Source organism: Parastagonospora nodorum (genome assembly GCF_000146915.1).
Source record: "Parastagonospora nodorum SN15 chromosome Unknown scaffold_16, whole genome shotgun sequence".
In the NCBI taxonomy this organism is placed as follows: domain Eukaryota; kingdom Fungi; phylum Ascomycota; class Dothideomycetes; order Pleosporales; family Phaeosphaeriaceae; genus Parastagonospora; species Parastagonospora nodorum.
Genome location: NW_001884564.1, coordinates 467,202 through 482,064, shown reverse-complemented (window position 1 = coordinate 482,064; position 14,863 = coordinate 467,202). Strand labels below are relative to the sequence as shown.

At 49.2% G+C, this 14,863-nt stretch overlaps 10 protein-coding genes across 10 annotated transcripts; 5 read left to right on the top strand and 5 right to left on the bottom strand.

Moving 5' to 3' along the window:
- Window positions 1–197: 197 nt before the first annotated feature.
- SNOG_10163 (hypothetical protein) lies at window positions 198–2,207 on the bottom strand (the record flags this gene model as incomplete). Its single annotated transcript, XM_001800393.1, has 3 exons — window positions 198–1,106; window positions 1,156–1,961; window positions 2,015–2,207. 3 exons carry the CDS (start codon window positions 2,205–2,207, stop codon window positions 198–200), a joined length of 1,908 nt encoding a protein of 635 aa, XP_001800445.1.
- A 1,095-nt stretch (window positions 2,208–3,302) lies between these two features.
- On the top strand, window positions 3,303–3,817 carry SNOG_10162 (hypothetical protein; the record flags this gene model as incomplete). The annotated part of the gene is made up of 2 exons (XM_001800392.1): window positions 3,303–3,357; window positions 3,522–3,817. 2 exons carry the CDS (start codon window positions 3,303–3,305, stop codon window positions 3,815–3,817), a joined length of 351 nt encoding a protein of 116 aa, XP_001800444.1.
- Window positions 3,818–3,934: 117 nt separating this feature from the next.
- Window positions 3,935–4,232, top strand: SNOG_10161 (hypothetical protein; the record flags this gene model as incomplete). Its single annotated transcript, XM_001800391.1, has 2 exons — window positions 3,935–3,971; window positions 4,021–4,232. The coding sequence occupies 2 exons, from the start codon at window positions 3,935–3,937 to the stop codon at window positions 4,230–4,232; spliced, it is 249 nt and encodes an 82-aa protein (XP_001800443.1).
- A 392-nt stretch (window positions 4,233–4,624) lies between these two features.
- Window positions 4,625–5,426, top strand: SNOG_10160 (hypothetical protein; the record flags this gene model as incomplete). Its single annotated transcript, XM_001800390.1, has 3 exons — window positions 4,625–4,904; window positions 5,025–5,084; window positions 5,350–5,426. 3 exons carry the CDS (start codon window positions 4,625–4,627, stop codon window positions 5,424–5,426), a joined length of 417 nt encoding a protein of 138 aa, XP_001800442.1.
- A 208-nt stretch (window positions 5,427–5,634) lies between these two features.
- On the top strand, window positions 5,635–7,081 carry SNOG_10159 (hypothetical protein; the record flags this gene model as incomplete). Its single annotated transcript, XM_001800389.1, has 4 exons — window positions 5,635–5,869; window positions 5,976–6,236; window positions 6,266–6,748; window positions 6,777–7,081. 4 exons carry the CDS (start codon window positions 5,635–5,637, stop codon window positions 7,079–7,081), a joined length of 1,284 nt encoding a protein of 427 aa, XP_001800441.1.
- Window positions 7,082–7,212: 131 nt separating this feature from the next.
- SNOG_10158 (hypothetical protein) lies at window positions 7,213–7,499 on the top strand (the record flags this gene model as incomplete). Its single annotated transcript, XM_001800388.1, has 2 exons — window positions 7,213–7,258; window positions 7,402–7,499. The coding sequence occupies 2 exons, from the start codon at window positions 7,213–7,215 to the stop codon at window positions 7,497–7,499; spliced, it is 144 nt and encodes a 47-aa protein (XP_001800440.1).
- Window positions 7,500–7,663: 164 nt separating this feature from the next.
- Window positions 7,664–8,442, bottom strand: SNOG_10157 (hypothetical protein; the record flags this gene model as incomplete). The annotated part of the gene is made up of 2 exons (XM_001800387.1): window positions 7,664–8,112; window positions 8,241–8,442. The coding sequence occupies 2 exons, from the start codon at window positions 8,440–8,442 to the stop codon at window positions 7,664–7,666; spliced, it is 651 nt and encodes a 216-aa protein (XP_001800439.1).
- A 1,586-nt stretch (window positions 8,443–10,028) lies between these two features.
- Window positions 10,029–11,183, bottom strand: SNOG_10156 (hypothetical protein; the record flags this gene model as incomplete). Its single annotated transcript, XM_001800386.1, has 1 exon — window positions 10,029–11,183. The coding sequence occupies one exon, from the start codon at window positions 11,181–11,183 to the stop codon at window positions 10,029–10,031; it is 1,155 nt and encodes a 384-aa protein (XP_001800438.1).
- Window positions 11,184–11,526: 343 nt separating this feature from the next.
- Window positions 11,527–12,539, bottom strand: SNOG_10155 (hypothetical protein; the record flags this gene model as incomplete). The annotated part of the gene is made up of 2 exons (XM_001800385.1): window positions 11,527–12,401; window positions 12,452–12,539. 2 exons carry the CDS (start codon window positions 12,537–12,539, stop codon window positions 11,527–11,529), a joined length of 963 nt encoding a protein of 320 aa, XP_001800437.1.
- An 830-nt stretch (window positions 12,540–13,369) lies between these two features.
- SNOG_10154 (hypothetical protein) lies at window positions 13,370–14,778 on the bottom strand (the record flags this gene model as incomplete). Its single annotated transcript, XM_001800384.1, has 4 exons — window positions 13,370–13,958; window positions 14,015–14,151; window positions 14,201–14,215; window positions 14,485–14,778. 4 exons carry the CDS (start codon window positions 14,776–14,778, stop codon window positions 13,370–13,372), a joined length of 1,035 nt encoding a protein of 344 aa, XP_001800436.1.
- Window positions 14,779–14,863: the final 85 nt, after the last annotated feature.

The window sequence follows — 14,863 nt, the reverse complement described above, 5'->3', positions numbered from 1 at the left end:
GCGCATGCGCTCTAGACTAGTCATCCTTGAACTAGGTTCGTGAAGATGCTCACCTTGCCCCCACCTTACCAAGAAAGCATGAGCAAAATGAGGTGCCACAGACGGTTAGCTTGAATCGCACTCAGAATTGTTCGTACCATATGTAGTTTCATACGATCTCAATTGTTTCTTCTTGTGTTTGCCCATAAAAAAGCCGCTTATGGAAGTGCTAGAAACACCTCACGCATCTTCTCGTATTTTGGCGTACCATGACCAGTGACTGGATCCCAACCAGGGCTTGCTGGGAAGCCGTCTGTACCGCAACCCGGGTTGTCACCAACGGTTACATCGTTAAATATCTCGGGATGCTTGTATATTGTCGGATTCAGAAAACCGATCGGTCCCTTGCCCTGTTCCAATCTCTCCTCGTTGAGCAGAGTGATGATGCTTGCGAAAATAGGCGCCGATGCTGATGTGCCCCCAAAACCATAAAGCTTGTTGAGATATACAGTCGCAACATTAAGACCGATCGCTGAGACGTCGGGAATTCCTCTCCCACTTGAATTGAACACTGCATCACCATACTTCGGCGCGTATTTTTCAAGATAGTTTGATACGGCGTCGGACTGCCACGAAGGGCGTGGGAATATGTTGGAAAACCCACCACCCGAGTAGAAAGATTGAGCTCCATCGGGACTACCCGCAGCTTTTTCTCCACCATGAATGGAAGAGTTGAGCAACGTGGTTGCGCCAACGGAAGTAACGTATGGGCAATTCGCAGGGAAACTGGGCGAGAATCGTGTACCATCGGTGTCCACGTAGCCGGATTCAGAGTTGAGACAGCTGTTGTTGTATCCAGCATTGTATCTGTTCGCAACACCTGAGTCTCCTGAGGCGAAGACGACGCTAACGCCTTGCAGGCCCAATTTCATCCATTCACGGCATTGGCGCTCTTGGTAAAATCGGGGAAGCGCACCCTCAATTTGGCCGTACGAGACTGATATCACGTTGCTCAACGGCGCTCCCCCACATTGAAGCGGGCCCTTGTAACCGCCTTGATTCGGATCTGGATACGCAGGATCCAAATATGGAGCATTGCCTCCTTGATATGTGCAGTATGAGGCGTCCTGGATTGTATCAGAATGAGCGCCACCTTGATCTGAGATTTCGACTTACTAGAGCATCGAGAAAGATGTTAAAAGTACCGACAGAATCCACATTGACAGAGTCGCCATTCTGGTACAAACGTACTTGCTGCGGCCAGATGATCGAGTATGCGGTCTGGATGTCCAATGCGCTTTCTATTACCAGCTGCTCGTTGGCTACAGTAAGGTTCGCAGGTTTACCGCCATCGATCGATATGAATTCTGGAACCACATCTGATGGGATCTGAGGCGACGTAAGGTTTTCGAAGTATATCTTCAGGTCTGGAAGGTAGAGATAATCGGCCCACTCTGCTACACCAAGCTGATTGCCAGAATTGTTATACTTGCCGACAGGAATGTTGTAGATTGCGCGCAGGCAGTCGATGGTAATTAATTTAGAACATTGAGATGTACCATTCAGACGTGCAGCAATGTCGACCTGATGCTGGATTGCGGGCATTCTTTGAGCTACTGGTTGCATTCCATCGAGCTGAATTGTAGGCATGATAAAATCCACATGTTCACGGACGTGTCGTGGCAGGCCATACTCATCGCATGCAATGCGAAATCCACCTGAATCTTTGTGACGATAGTAGTGATATTCGGTTTGAAGGAGCTCTTCGACTTCTCCAACTGTGGCCGAGAATTCGATCCAATTGCGTCCTTTGTTCGTGTCAGTATTCGCATGATCCCGTGAATACCTCTTGGGCATACCTTTCGAGTGCTTGATTCGCTCAAGAGTTATACCAGATTCTGTGAGCCAGGCCAGAACTGCCTCTGAAGTTTCTGGATGTGGCGCGAAGGTGTTGGCAACCTTTTCTGCAGTCCAAAACTTCCCTGAAGAAGATCGTTAGCACAATGATGTCAATAACAAATAATTTGCTGTCTACCAAAGTTCGGCGAGTCCGGGTCTGCAATGTCTTCAAGAAAATCGTCTGAGTGCTCCAGGTTGCGCTGGGTCAGTCCAATCCTAACAGGGAGTACTTCGTGCTCAAGTGCTCGGGATTGCTTGGTCCATGCCATCGGAACAGCATTTCTCTTCTCGTGAACACTGTGCATGCTCCGGGGGGAAGCTGTGACCATGCCGACGAGGCTTAATGACAACCATCTCAAAAAATGCATGATTGCGGGAACGTGGCAGAGGTTGTACTTTTCGGGGCTTTGTAACGAAGCGTCTGTCAGGAATTAGTGGTTCTTATGTCCTGTTCCCCGCTCAGTGGCGGCATGCTTATTTCTTTCTCGCCCTGTCCCCTCACCCTCGCTGAGTTACATTTATGGTGCAATTCTCGGCTTGACGGCTGTCAGCGTCGCTTACACCAACGCTTCGGTCAAATCTCCTACCCTTCCAACCTAGGAAACCCTGTCAATTAATCAGATCCCTGTAGATTCACGACCACGCGAAGGCGACCGGCCTTCAGTTCCTGCGCGGCTTTTGCCCACCGTTAGGGCTGGTGGATCTATCGATCCGAAGTGCGCAAACACCATTGTCGCTGTGAGAAAGTCATCGGAAATGAGTGAGCTGTCATGTGCTGATTTTTGCAGCGTATCTTCTGGCGCGCGAAAGGTGCTGTCGGATCCATCAAAGTGAACCATAAGTTGTTACATGTCACAGGTTGGAATTGTGCTGATGGCAGGGCTTCCTTGCAGACCAAGATTAGGTACCCCTGAAGCTTGATCAGGCTCGGCGTAAAGCTTATTCCTTCCCACGATCCGTACAGAAAAGGAAGGTACCAACTGATAGGGGCGAGGGATCGACACAAGCTCCGGGCGCGACAATCGCCGCCTAAATCCGGTACGACCATGACATCATAACCACGCGTGCTACACATACGCACCAATTCAGAGTTTCACGAAGAACCGGATGCAGGGAAATATCAGGCTACTCTTCGATGCTGTTATTCAACGGGTTGCGGAATACCTTGGTGGGAGGTTGCATACCCGAGAACATTAGTGGTGATGCTCTCGTGGAACTTCCAGCTCCTGGGATACATACATGTGTATATCAATCGTCGCTCCATAGAGGCCATAAAATCTTCGTGGTACTGGGGTGTATTTCTATCCGAACGCATGGATGGAACGAACGGGACTGTTATTGACAATCACCTCCCTGTCCGCACACCCCTGCAAGGGTAAAGCCGCGGATGATTTTGTATTGGGTTATTAATGTTCGAGCTTAACATGTGTAGCTCCTTGAAGTCCACCAAATTTGGTCTCGTTCCTCTCTTCAAAGCACGTCTTTGGATAAACTTTGCGCCCATGCTTTTCGATACGTGACTGATGTGGTGACTGCTATGGTGACTGCAAAAGTGACTGCTATGATCACAATCCACATTGCGTCAAACACTTCACGACTCAGCGCATAAAAACATTCCTCAGAGCAAGTTAAACACTTGACAGTAAAATCTTCACTACTACAAAGCAACCAAAAAGACTCCCGAAAAGCACGATACCTAGGTATGGTCTCCAACACAGCCGACGTTGCCTGTGCAGCCCTTGTCGCACCGACCTACCACATAACTATCAAAGCATCTGAAGACAAGAGCCTCTATGCCAAAATCTACGCTATCGATGATGACCAGACACCTCTTTCTGTACGACCACATCGTTCAGTAGGCACAGCAGTCAACGACTTCATGCACAAGCACTTCACTTGGAACACAGAGCCTGATAGAGGATACAACTTGAGACCATGAATGAAGCCCGAGACAGTAAAATAAAGAGAAATTGAGATTGACGAGGAAGCGCGCAAAATACAGAGCTTAGCAGAGCAGAAAGGGGAGCATGTCCCAAGTCAGAGAGAAGCGCGTGCTATGGGCAGGCTGGTTGAAAGCGCTGAGAGTGCAGTCCGTAAGTGAGCTCCTGATGTCTTGCATGGCGAGTTTTGAACACCTCGTAGACCATGTTCGACGCGTTGACTCTTATGACGTCCTTGAAGAGACACAATTCATGATCATCTCTACTACTGAAGCAGGCAAATACGGAGCTAGACTTTACGTTGAGGGGAAGGAAAAGGTAGTTGCGACTGGGGTAGGTCAGACTCATTTCATGGCGGTCGAGGATCTGCTTGAGGAAGTTGGACCAAGAGAAGATGCAAGGGAGATAGAATGAGATGGGAAATAGTCGGAGAATAATTGTTATTGTAGCTTGAGGTCATATAAGAACCTAGATTGCAAATCAAAAGCTTTCTGCTATTAGCGTTTGACGCGGATATTGATAGCTACCCGAGTCAAAAACCGCGTGGCAACGAACATTGTAACGGCTGAACGTGACATGTCCAAAGATTCTGTCAATTATGACATTCAATTAGGCAGATTCAATAAAGAAACTACATTCACGGCGAGCCCTGTCATGTTTGAAAATCATACTGATACATTAAAAGCAAAAGCTGCCGCCAATTGCAATACTGCACACGACGATATTCTTTCTGCTAAGATACTGGTTTATTACAGCACACGATACGACACCGCCTAAGCAACTGAACAGCATCACTCGATTTCGATATGGTATCCATTCCCCGTGAGGTTGCTGGCGCAGCCTTAATCGCTCCGTCTTATCATATCACTGTCAAGGCGCTCGATGATAAATCATACTTCAGCAACGTCCGCGCAGTCGAACAAGCCATGCCGGATCTTCTTGCACACCAACATCGGCTGCCTCACACTGTGTTCAGTGACTACATATACCGCGTGCGACTATTGAAGCTCAGTGAGGCTGCAGCCGAGAACGAAGATGAAACCATAAACGCCGCCAGGGACATCCGGAACCTAGCACGGCAACGAGGTGAGCGGGTACCGAACGACAAAGAAGCACGCGCAATGGCTTGCCTATCATTTTATGGAAAAGGAATAGCTGGTCAGTATTTTAAACTATGGTTTCAGAAGTACGTTGACAATAATATAGCGCGCGCTCGCAACACAGACGAGTACGGTGTTCAGAAGGTGAAAAGCTTCGAAATCTTTTGTGAGAGAAAGGAGGGCTTATACATTGCGCGGCTTTTTTCAGGAGGAGATCCAAGAGTAATCGAATTCGGAAAAGGGATAAATCATTTGGAAGCGATACATGAGCTTGAGAAAGAGGTCGGGCCCAGAGGCAGGCAGAGAGAGCATGAGAGACCACGTAGAGGCTATAAGAAGTAGACCCTTGCGTACTTAGATCGTCTAAAATATTTTCCTCAATATATGTATATCATCTAATCGCTGGGCTTGAAGTATGCCGGCACATGCAGGCATTGTGCACAAGTGTGGAGTGCAATGGTCGAAAGACCATGGCTGGTACGACCCAAAGATCAAGAGGAAGAGGTGAATATGCACAAATGAGTAGGTTTCTGTATTCCTGAGACGCGCCAGTTTGTTCTTTTGGGTGAGTGTCGTCACGCTGTCACGTGCGGTTCCAGAAAGGGCAGCGACGTCCCACTTACCATACCACGTCTCACTCACCATACAACACATCACACAACCACACATCCCCGTCATAAATCGCGTTTCTAGCCGCGGCGGCCGAGTTCGCTAGCATGGCGAACTGGAAGAAGAGTATTGTTTCCCACCCCCCCACACTTTCGAAGCACACACTGACACTCACTCCGCGGAAAGAGACAGCGACCAGCCCAGACAAACTAGCCGTCTTCAATTCGCACATGGCGGCCCACTTCCACCCGGAAGACAAATATGTTGACTTGAAGACACTCAAAGCAGACATCGTGGCGAAACTAGACTATGTCGCAAAACGAAGACGACGTGATGAGAATGGTGAGGTGTTTGCATAGAACAGGGTCGGAGTTGCACATTACAGTGGCAATAGCACGAAAGATAGAAAGGTTCGCGAGTTTGCCTTTATCTTCTTAACGATGCTGAGACGACGAAACTCCTATCGACTCTACAAGCGCCCCACAGTTGCCATCAGGAACAGTAACGGAGGCCATGAGCTTCACCCAGTCAACGAAGGACCTGGACCCGTTAATGCGACAGCTCATAGTTCGTCCATATAGTCCGAAACCCCATTCACCCCTCCATGCTCAACCCTCTCTCATTGCCTGCATACCCTTGATCTTCCACCCTCAACCCTCAACCCCCAACCCTGCACCCTCCACTTCAACCCTCCACCTTCTATCACCTAGTAGCTTTATTCTTATACTGACCCAACAGACCAAAGCGCCCGAAAGTTCGCGGGTATGGCACTCAGTGCAACAAAACCACACGTCCAAGTAGTCCAAGTACCGGCCACCCCAGTTATCGCCCACATCCAGCGACGACAAGCCGGGAATAGCCTTATTATGGTACAGCCAGTGGGTCTCGGGGTGATGAACAACGAACAGCCACTCCAAACCATGTCGCGGAAGACGTGCCGTGCAACGCCAGCGCCAGGTGAGGAGGTCCCATCGAGGATGACAACTCGGTCAACAGCCAAAGAATCCAGCGCCCATGGAGCGGCAACGAGTGGAGCTTCGGCGGTAGCTGTTGTCGGGAAGCGAGCGAAAGCCAGCGCCAACGAACATACCGCACGCCAAATCCCGCCGTCTCGGATCACAGCCGCCAGTGTATATGGTGTTAGCAGAAGGCAGCATGATGCGGCACGGGAAACGCAAGGCGAGAACCACCCCACACCCTCATTTCACACAACCCTTCAATGTACAGTGTCTTATTAACTGCAATGTAGATATCCCTTTGATGAGTGCACCTAAGCGAAGGCTCGCACCGGCCAGTCGCCAAACACAGAGTGCACCAAAGCGCCCCACAACCGCCAGGACCTTCGACATCCATGCCATCCCAACACCAAGGCCATCCACGAATAAGGGTGACCGCGTCGACGCCCCACTGATGGAGCCAAGGACGCCGCACAAGAGAGTGGCGGCGCCTCAACCGGGACGGCCTACTAAGTCAGGCAATCGTGTCAATTGCTTTGACACCCGTCAAGAGAAGCCTAGCTCAGGAAGGACAGAGGTACAGTACATTGACGACTAAGGAGATCTTGGAAGCTTGGACGACGAGGAGAGAGGAAGGCTGATAAGAGTGAGTGATATTCCGCTCTCTCTTTCTACTTTTGTCAAAGCGACTAACACGTCTACACTGAACACTTTACTGAACAGCACGCTATGAATAAGGAACTCGGGACTGTTGATCTAATCTACACAATACGAGGTATGAATATCAGCAGAGTATAAACAGAAGAGCTTGGGACTGTAGCATGATGTTTCGATGACAGGACCTCCAATAGCGTATAAGACACGCGATGCATCTATATTTTCACAATTGTTTTATTGTTGTTACCTATGCCTTCAAAGAACAGCTTGTGCCGGGACCGGCTGTGCTCTTTGTGCTCTACGAGCCTATTGTCAAACAAACCGACCAATGGATCTATACGAAGAAAGACTCGACATGATGGTTCGGTGTTTGCCCACATTCAGGAAAAGAGGTGATACAGAATACATCGGCCTGAGATCAGAGAACTCGGGCTATCGCGCAGATCACAGAGACTCCAGTTTGCCAGTTCGTATTCGGGCAAACGATAGCGCAGTAATCCATCTCGTCTCTCGCAAACTCCGTTTAGGTCATTGACTCCTCACTCGAAAACCACGGATTCTTGAGTAGTTCTTCTGCTGTAGGGCGTTGTTCCGGGTCGTATTCTAATATCCGTCGCATCAACGAAACTACGATGGCCGCCTCCTCTTCACCAATCTCCGGTGACTTGTTTTTCGCAAACAGAATTTCGATGGAATCGTAGATGTACGGCTCTTCATCGCCATATGGCTGGAGACGCTTGCGATCTGTGGTGTACCACTTACTAAACCGCGGCCAAAGCTTTATCATCGATTCAGGCAGAGGACAGAGAATATCGTTGAGCTGTAGGAGATGGTCGTCATCCGTTTCGTCCTGTTCGTCCTGGTCATGTCCAAGCATCATGAGAGCGAAGAGCGATCTGCCGGTCAAAAATTCGAACATGAGACAACCGAAGCTCCAGATATCAATCTCAGCGCCAAACTGTTGCCGTAAAACTAATTCAGGTGCTCGCAATGCCACGGGCGTCACGGTGCGACTAGGTGGGCTGTTCATCCAGAATGCTACATGGGAGTATTAGCAGATGATGTTGCAGTATCCCGGTTGTTAGAATGTCATCACTCACCTGAGCCAAGATCTGACAATTTGACCAGAAGCTGCGAATTCAGCCGCACACGGTTGTGCAGTGACTGCTTGAGATATAGCTGGGGAGGTGCCCATTTGTCAGGTTTGCCATCCACTCGCTTTAAGGGCACCGCAGTGTGCTCTTCGTCTTGCTTAAGTTCATCCTCAGGAGTAGAGTCCAGATTGTCAATGGAGAAAAGCATGTTGCCTGGCTGAAGGTCTCCGTGTGCGACACCATTGCGATGTAGGTATGCGAGACCGTGGAGCGCATGCAGTAACAATCTTTTGGCGATCCATTTGGGGTATCTTTCCACTTTTCCATACATCTTTGGTTTGTTTTCTGGCAGTTCCTCGACTAGAGATGCAGCCGTTGCACCCATCACTTCAAACACCAAACACTGGTGTTTCCCATTCGGCCCTTCGTGTTGGAACTCATCTAAGAGGACAGTCATGTATCGTGAGTCGGGATCTATCGAAGCTGTTGTAGACAGCTTCTCGAGAATCGATAATTCAGTTACCGATGATTTTGCTTTTGCAATCATGATCTTGAGTGCGACATAGCGTGGCTTCCTGATAAGAGTTGATATAATTAGTCAAACAAATTCCAGATTGACTCATTGAGTAGCAATTTAAGTGAAACATACCCTGTGTTTACGGCTAGCCATACAGTGGAATAAGATCCGTCTCCGAATTTTCGTATCACTCGATACTTTTCATTGTGGAATGTGTCTCCAAGTTTCACTGGATGGAAGCCTCCGGGACAATATTCTTCAGCCCATTCGCAAACTGCTCCAGTATCTTCAAATCTCCAGTGGTCAGGGCCTGAAGGAAGCTCTGTCGGGGGCGTAGCTGGTGGAGAAGTAGAAGTCATTGTTTTCCATTTTGACCCTGCAAATTTTGTTGAACAAAAGCGCCGCGAGAGCGGAAACAAAAAATGGCCTCAAAGAGGGAGTGCGCGTTTCCGAACAATGGCCGTACCTACCATACACCCTTGTTATCGAGGTTTCTATGGGTCAGAAGTAGTGCATCAGCTTAAGAGTGCAAGAACTTGAGACAAGGAAAGTGCGTACCTGGTCCGTGCATATAGTGCAGTAAACACAAGTGATTAAGCGTCGACGTCGGCGGTAGCGACGCCAATCACAATTGGGCGTGTTTCGCAGCATCAATACGTGCGCGCTATGTTGCATCGCAGTCACGCACAAATGCACTGAAATGTCGCCGAGTGTTACGACGATCCAATCTGCTTTAGAACCCCGGGCCGACTCTTGTCACGGAAATGGTCATGTGACTTAGCGCCTTCACCATCCAATACAGCGCAGCACAGTAGTCCACTTGATCCCGGACTGATTCATTACCAAAGTAAGAGGCACAGTCCTTGCGCGGATTTTGAACTTACTTATCACGCCAGGGTATGGGCGGAAACGACCGAGAGCTATTCGGCGCGTAGCTTGTGGACGAGATGAACGCAAGGCTTGAGGAGCATCATGAGGTAGTTATACAGAAACACACTGTTCCATGTTAATAATTTTACCATGTTTTGATGTCCACTCATTCGCTATCGCCATAATGTACCGCATTCCTCACGAAGTATGGAATCTGTTAGCTACTCACATTTATCTGGTGTTCGGTCTTTCTTGTTAATGCTAGCCTCTATTTCGAAAATGCTTGTCACGAGTTCTTGTAACCTGCGACACTATCTACGCATAAATGATCAGCACTTTATCCTCGTACCTTTCCGAATGATGCCCCAAATATTCTCCTTTTTCTAAGCAGCACCACCATGTTCGTTTCAATCTTCATCGTCACCATCTTCACGATTCTTTTCACGCTTTGGATCATATTCCGCCTCTTCATGTTCTTCATTTTCCCAATCTTCCTGACCACTTGACTCTTTTCTTTTTTCCTCTGGGTTCTCTTCCTCTTCCTCTTCTTCTTGCTCATCCGAACACATTGCCAGTCCAGCAATTTGCCGCCTCAGCCCTTCTTTCAACTTCGAATCGTTCTCCTCCTGCCTGAGCGTCTTATATCCGGACTTCTGTTTCCTTCTCTTCGTCTCCATCCCTTTCACCTTGGCTTCCGCTTTCCGCAAGTCCACCGCATCTGCCCATGGCCCAGCTCGAACCTGTGCTGCAGACTTGCCGACCCACCATTGCGCAGTGTGTCGTGGTACAACACCCACTGCTGCAACCACAAGGTCTGGAGGGGGAATGCCGAGCTCGTAGACAATGTAGTCGGGGTGTACAAATATAATTGTGGCTGGGCTGTCGTCGAGGACTTCAAAGGCATAGACTTCGGTGTCTGATGGCTTGTAGGTGACAGTCTCGAGCCACATTTCGAAGCGGGTCGTCTGCATTAAGGGCAGACCTTGGGACATTCGCGAGCGGGTGTACTCGATGGCCTCGTGAATTCGTGAGAGTAATTCGGCTGCTTTGTTTCCACCATCTTCACTCTTTTCATTGGGGAGATTATCGTCGCCGTGCTCGTGGGTTTCCTCGTCTTGGTAGATTGCGAGATTAATCTCGCCAATCTGGTCGCTGCCGAGGTCAAGGGGATTATTCTCACCATCTCCGTCGTTGCTAAGGACGAGCAGGAAATCATCTCCACCATCTTGGTTGCTGTTGGCGATGAGATAAACTTGACTATCTCGGTTGTTTTCGACGATGGGATCATCTTCACCGTCCACGTCATATGCATCGGGGTGTCCGTCCTCGGAGAGTTGCACTGAGGGCTCCAGTGACGACTCTGAACCCTGAGTTAGACTCGCTAACATGTTCTCGTCGTCATCTCGTAAGAGAGGGCGGCCACGCGGAGGAGATGACTCGAAGTTGGATGTTCGCTCGACGTCGTTGCTGTTCCTCCGTGTCCGCTTGTTCAATGTTCGGTCATCGCCTGTAGGGGAACGTGCAACGCGTTTGCGAGTCAGTCTGCTTTGCTGGTTGGACATTTCTGGTAGTACCCAGTTGGTAGAAATTGTGGTTGATAGAGATCGGCAAGGAGGGATAGGAAGTGGAGGTAGTGTTAGAGAAAAGTTTACTTATACAGATGAGCAGTTCATGCGCTAAGTAATGGAGTGATGAAAGACTCGGAAATCGAGCCGGGATCCTGTAAGGCGACACTTTCACTTTGTGCTAGGTACCGTGAATGCATGTCACCGAACCATCGTCATCTTTGTACTTAATCTCATGCTTGCCATCCTTTTCATGCCGTCGAGCAATCTGTTTGGTGTAAGATCAGTCCGGCAAACAACTCAAGCTTTTGCACTCTAGACAGCTAAAAGCTTACCATGGTCAATCGAACTTTCCCAGAATACCGTCTGTCCAGTCCCAGAGTTTCGCTGCCAGTTCAGCATTCGATCCTTCTCCTTTCAACGTGTCAGTATCATCGCGTCCAACAGGTCTGTAGAAGCCACCATTCCTCAGCACTTCCTTCTTAGCGCCCGCGGCACACCACAACTGGTTGTATGCACCCTCATGTGGTTTCATGATTGGAACACCCTGAAGCTTACACGTCCAGAGGGTAAAGTACTTGTCAAACCCGGCCAAGTCGGTCAGTAATGGCGTCTCGACAACGCCCGGGTGAATCGCAACACTCTTGATCTGAGGATAGCGCCGTGCCAGTTCCGCTGCGAAAAGTATATTGGCAAGTTTTGATTGACCGTAGCGTTGCCATTGACCGAGCAGCGTTCTGCTCATTGTGCTACCACTCTCGAGCTCGGCGAATGATATCCCGCCCTTGATCATGCGAGATATCTCGTAACCGTCGCTGGTATTGCAGATGATGCGTACGTCAGAGTCCGGGGCCTCGGAGGCCTTGAGTAGAAATGGCATCAGTTGTTTCGTGAGCATAGCATGGCCCAAGTGATTGGTTGCGAACTGTATCTCGTAGCCATCAACACTGAGACCTGGTGGCTTTGCCATGATGCCAGCATTATTCAGGAGGATGTCGAGATGATCATGGTTGAAGCTCTTTGCGATAGCTTCCTTTACTGAGCGCAGGGACGATAGATCCATGGGTATGAAAGTGAGTCCAAAATATGGATGCAGTGCTTTGATTGTGCTGATTAGAGTATCTGCAGCGGCAACATTGCGTCCCGTGAAGTATATGTGGGCAGCGTTGTGGGCAGCTAGAGCCTTCATGGACTCCGATCCGAGACCGGCAGTACCTGCATACTACGTGAATTCAAAGAACATGGAATGGGGGTGTGAAGCATACCTCCAGAAATAAAGATGATCTTGCCATCCAGGGACGGTATATCTGTAGCAGGTACAAAGCTGCTGATACCCTTGCTTGATTGGCCCATTGCGTCACGTCTTCGCAAGATGTATCGAGATCAGAGGCTATAAGTCTCTTGGTCAAGTCCCAGGATGGAACAGATCTTGAAGTGAATAGAGAAAGGATCTGGATGGTGGTCATAGAGGATGCACTTCTAAGTAATGCGCTGGCTGCCGCATGTATTATATCTGAAAGGCGGACGAACAGCTCGCCGTCTCTGCAGGCGCCCTTACGGACTCCATTCGGACTTTAATCACGTGCTGGTCCTTTTCGTGAGGCATAGCGGTCGTCAACGGAGCAACATGTCGATGTGCAACTTTGCGGACGTAAATCCAGCCGATGTGTGCAAAAAGCGGGGCAAGGGCCGGGACTGTCCTACACGGCACTGGAGGATAAAGCAAATCTTTCACTATGATTGCGCGACCAAAATACCAGAACAGCCAGGCGGTAAGATGCTATTGCGGTGGTTTTTTATGATTAGAGAAGAGGAAGTAGGTGGTTTGGGTGCTGCTGCTAAATTGCCAGCGGCAGCGACTAACTTCGCGAGGCCCTCACAGCTTCCGCTCCAGTAACTGATCCGCACTACCAACAACCCAACGGTCGATATCGGAGGCCATCCGTAAATGCACCGGGCGTAATTCAATCCTCTAGTACACAGTAACATACCTACTAGAGAGCCTGGCAGTCATCATTAATGTTGCAATGCGCAACCGTCACAGAAGCAACTGTGTTCACGATTGTCGATAACGATGCTCATTGGCAATGCAGTGGAAATGAGGGTGTCAATTTCATCTCTTGTAATAAGACCATAAAGTTTTCGCAACGCAACCCGTCGGCCTCGGGAACAGCTATAAAGGTTCAATGATGCCTTTCCTCATCCCACTCGAACCTCTTCGTCATCGTAATCCCATCCCTCTCCAGACTGTCTAGAGACCTATTCTCTTCCTTTGTTAAACCAGCCTCACTCTCACTCCTGTGTACCGTGGTTGTAGTCAAGCACATCTCATCATCATCAGGTCTCCAGTTGCCTGAGTTGTCGCAATCTCTTTTGCCTGTCGCCTTCACAGACTCTCGGACAACGGTTCCGTTTGCTTTGACTTCGACTTCATCCTCCAATTGTGTGAACTGTAAACTGTCTAGTTCGTCCTTCTTGTTGATCTTGCGCGTACGCTTCTTGGAGATGGTCTCGATCGTGTTCAAGGGGTAAGGGCGCGAAGATTTGCTGGACCCATCGGAGGACGACTTCTTGACGGAGGGAATGAGTTTGCGCCATGGATCGAGTATCTTGATCAGTAGAGGCCGGAGGGTCGGGAGGCAGCCGCTGATGATGCCGATGGAGGGCTCGACAGAACTCCAGATGAAGACGTCGCTTTTGGCCCAGCTGATATCGCTTGTTTGCACAAGACGGGTGATAGTGATGATGCGGTAGAGAGATGCAAAGCATACACTGCGCACGCGCCATTAGTAAGAGCCCTGTTTGTGGGCTGGTGTGGAGAGACCTACAAGCTACCGAGCAAGAACATGAAGCTAATGGCAATCTTCTGGCTGCGTCCCATCTGAAGCTTCACCACGCTCGAAACTGGGACTGCCAATATACAAATGTCGCCGAATAGGTTGATAATGCCAACACCCAGGTAGAACTACTTCACTGTCAGCTTGCTTCCAATATTGCGGGTAGACATTGCTAACCTTTGCTTCATCGACCTGTATAACACCTTTCGATCCGACATTCCATTGATTCCAGTAATAGGATATAGGCGAAGTATAGAGGGGAAGCACGATATGATTCGTGATGAGATAGCCAGTCGTAAGGGCTACACAGAAGTACCCAAGCCATGAGATGCCGAAAATTCTTCGATATAGCGCTAGGATCGAAAACTTGATAATGCACACACTCCAAGCATATATGAAAACGTATGCAAATGTGATCTATCCAAGTTAGCGCTGTCACCGAGCTAGTGTAGTAGACTTACGATCGTGATTTGCCGCATCTGATATGGATCCAACGACCAGATGTGCTTTCCTAGTCCGAAGAAGCCTCCAGCAATGCAACACGCCAAGTTGCCTGCATTGAGCGCCAGTCCCAAGAACATCAAATAATCGTCCAACCCCAATGGCTCACGTTTCATGTGTAGACGAACATAAAGCCGCAATCCAACGAAGACGAACGACAGAACAAATAGCACGATACCGATGGCATTGTTGCTTGCAGTTCGAGACTCGCTCAAGTCGATGCCCGGAGGCACATCTGTGAAATTGAAAGACATAACGCCAAACGCAGGATAGTTAAACACAAAAGTTTAAGGGCATCAGGAAACGGATGCGGGATGCGACTCTGGCTGTGGAGAATGC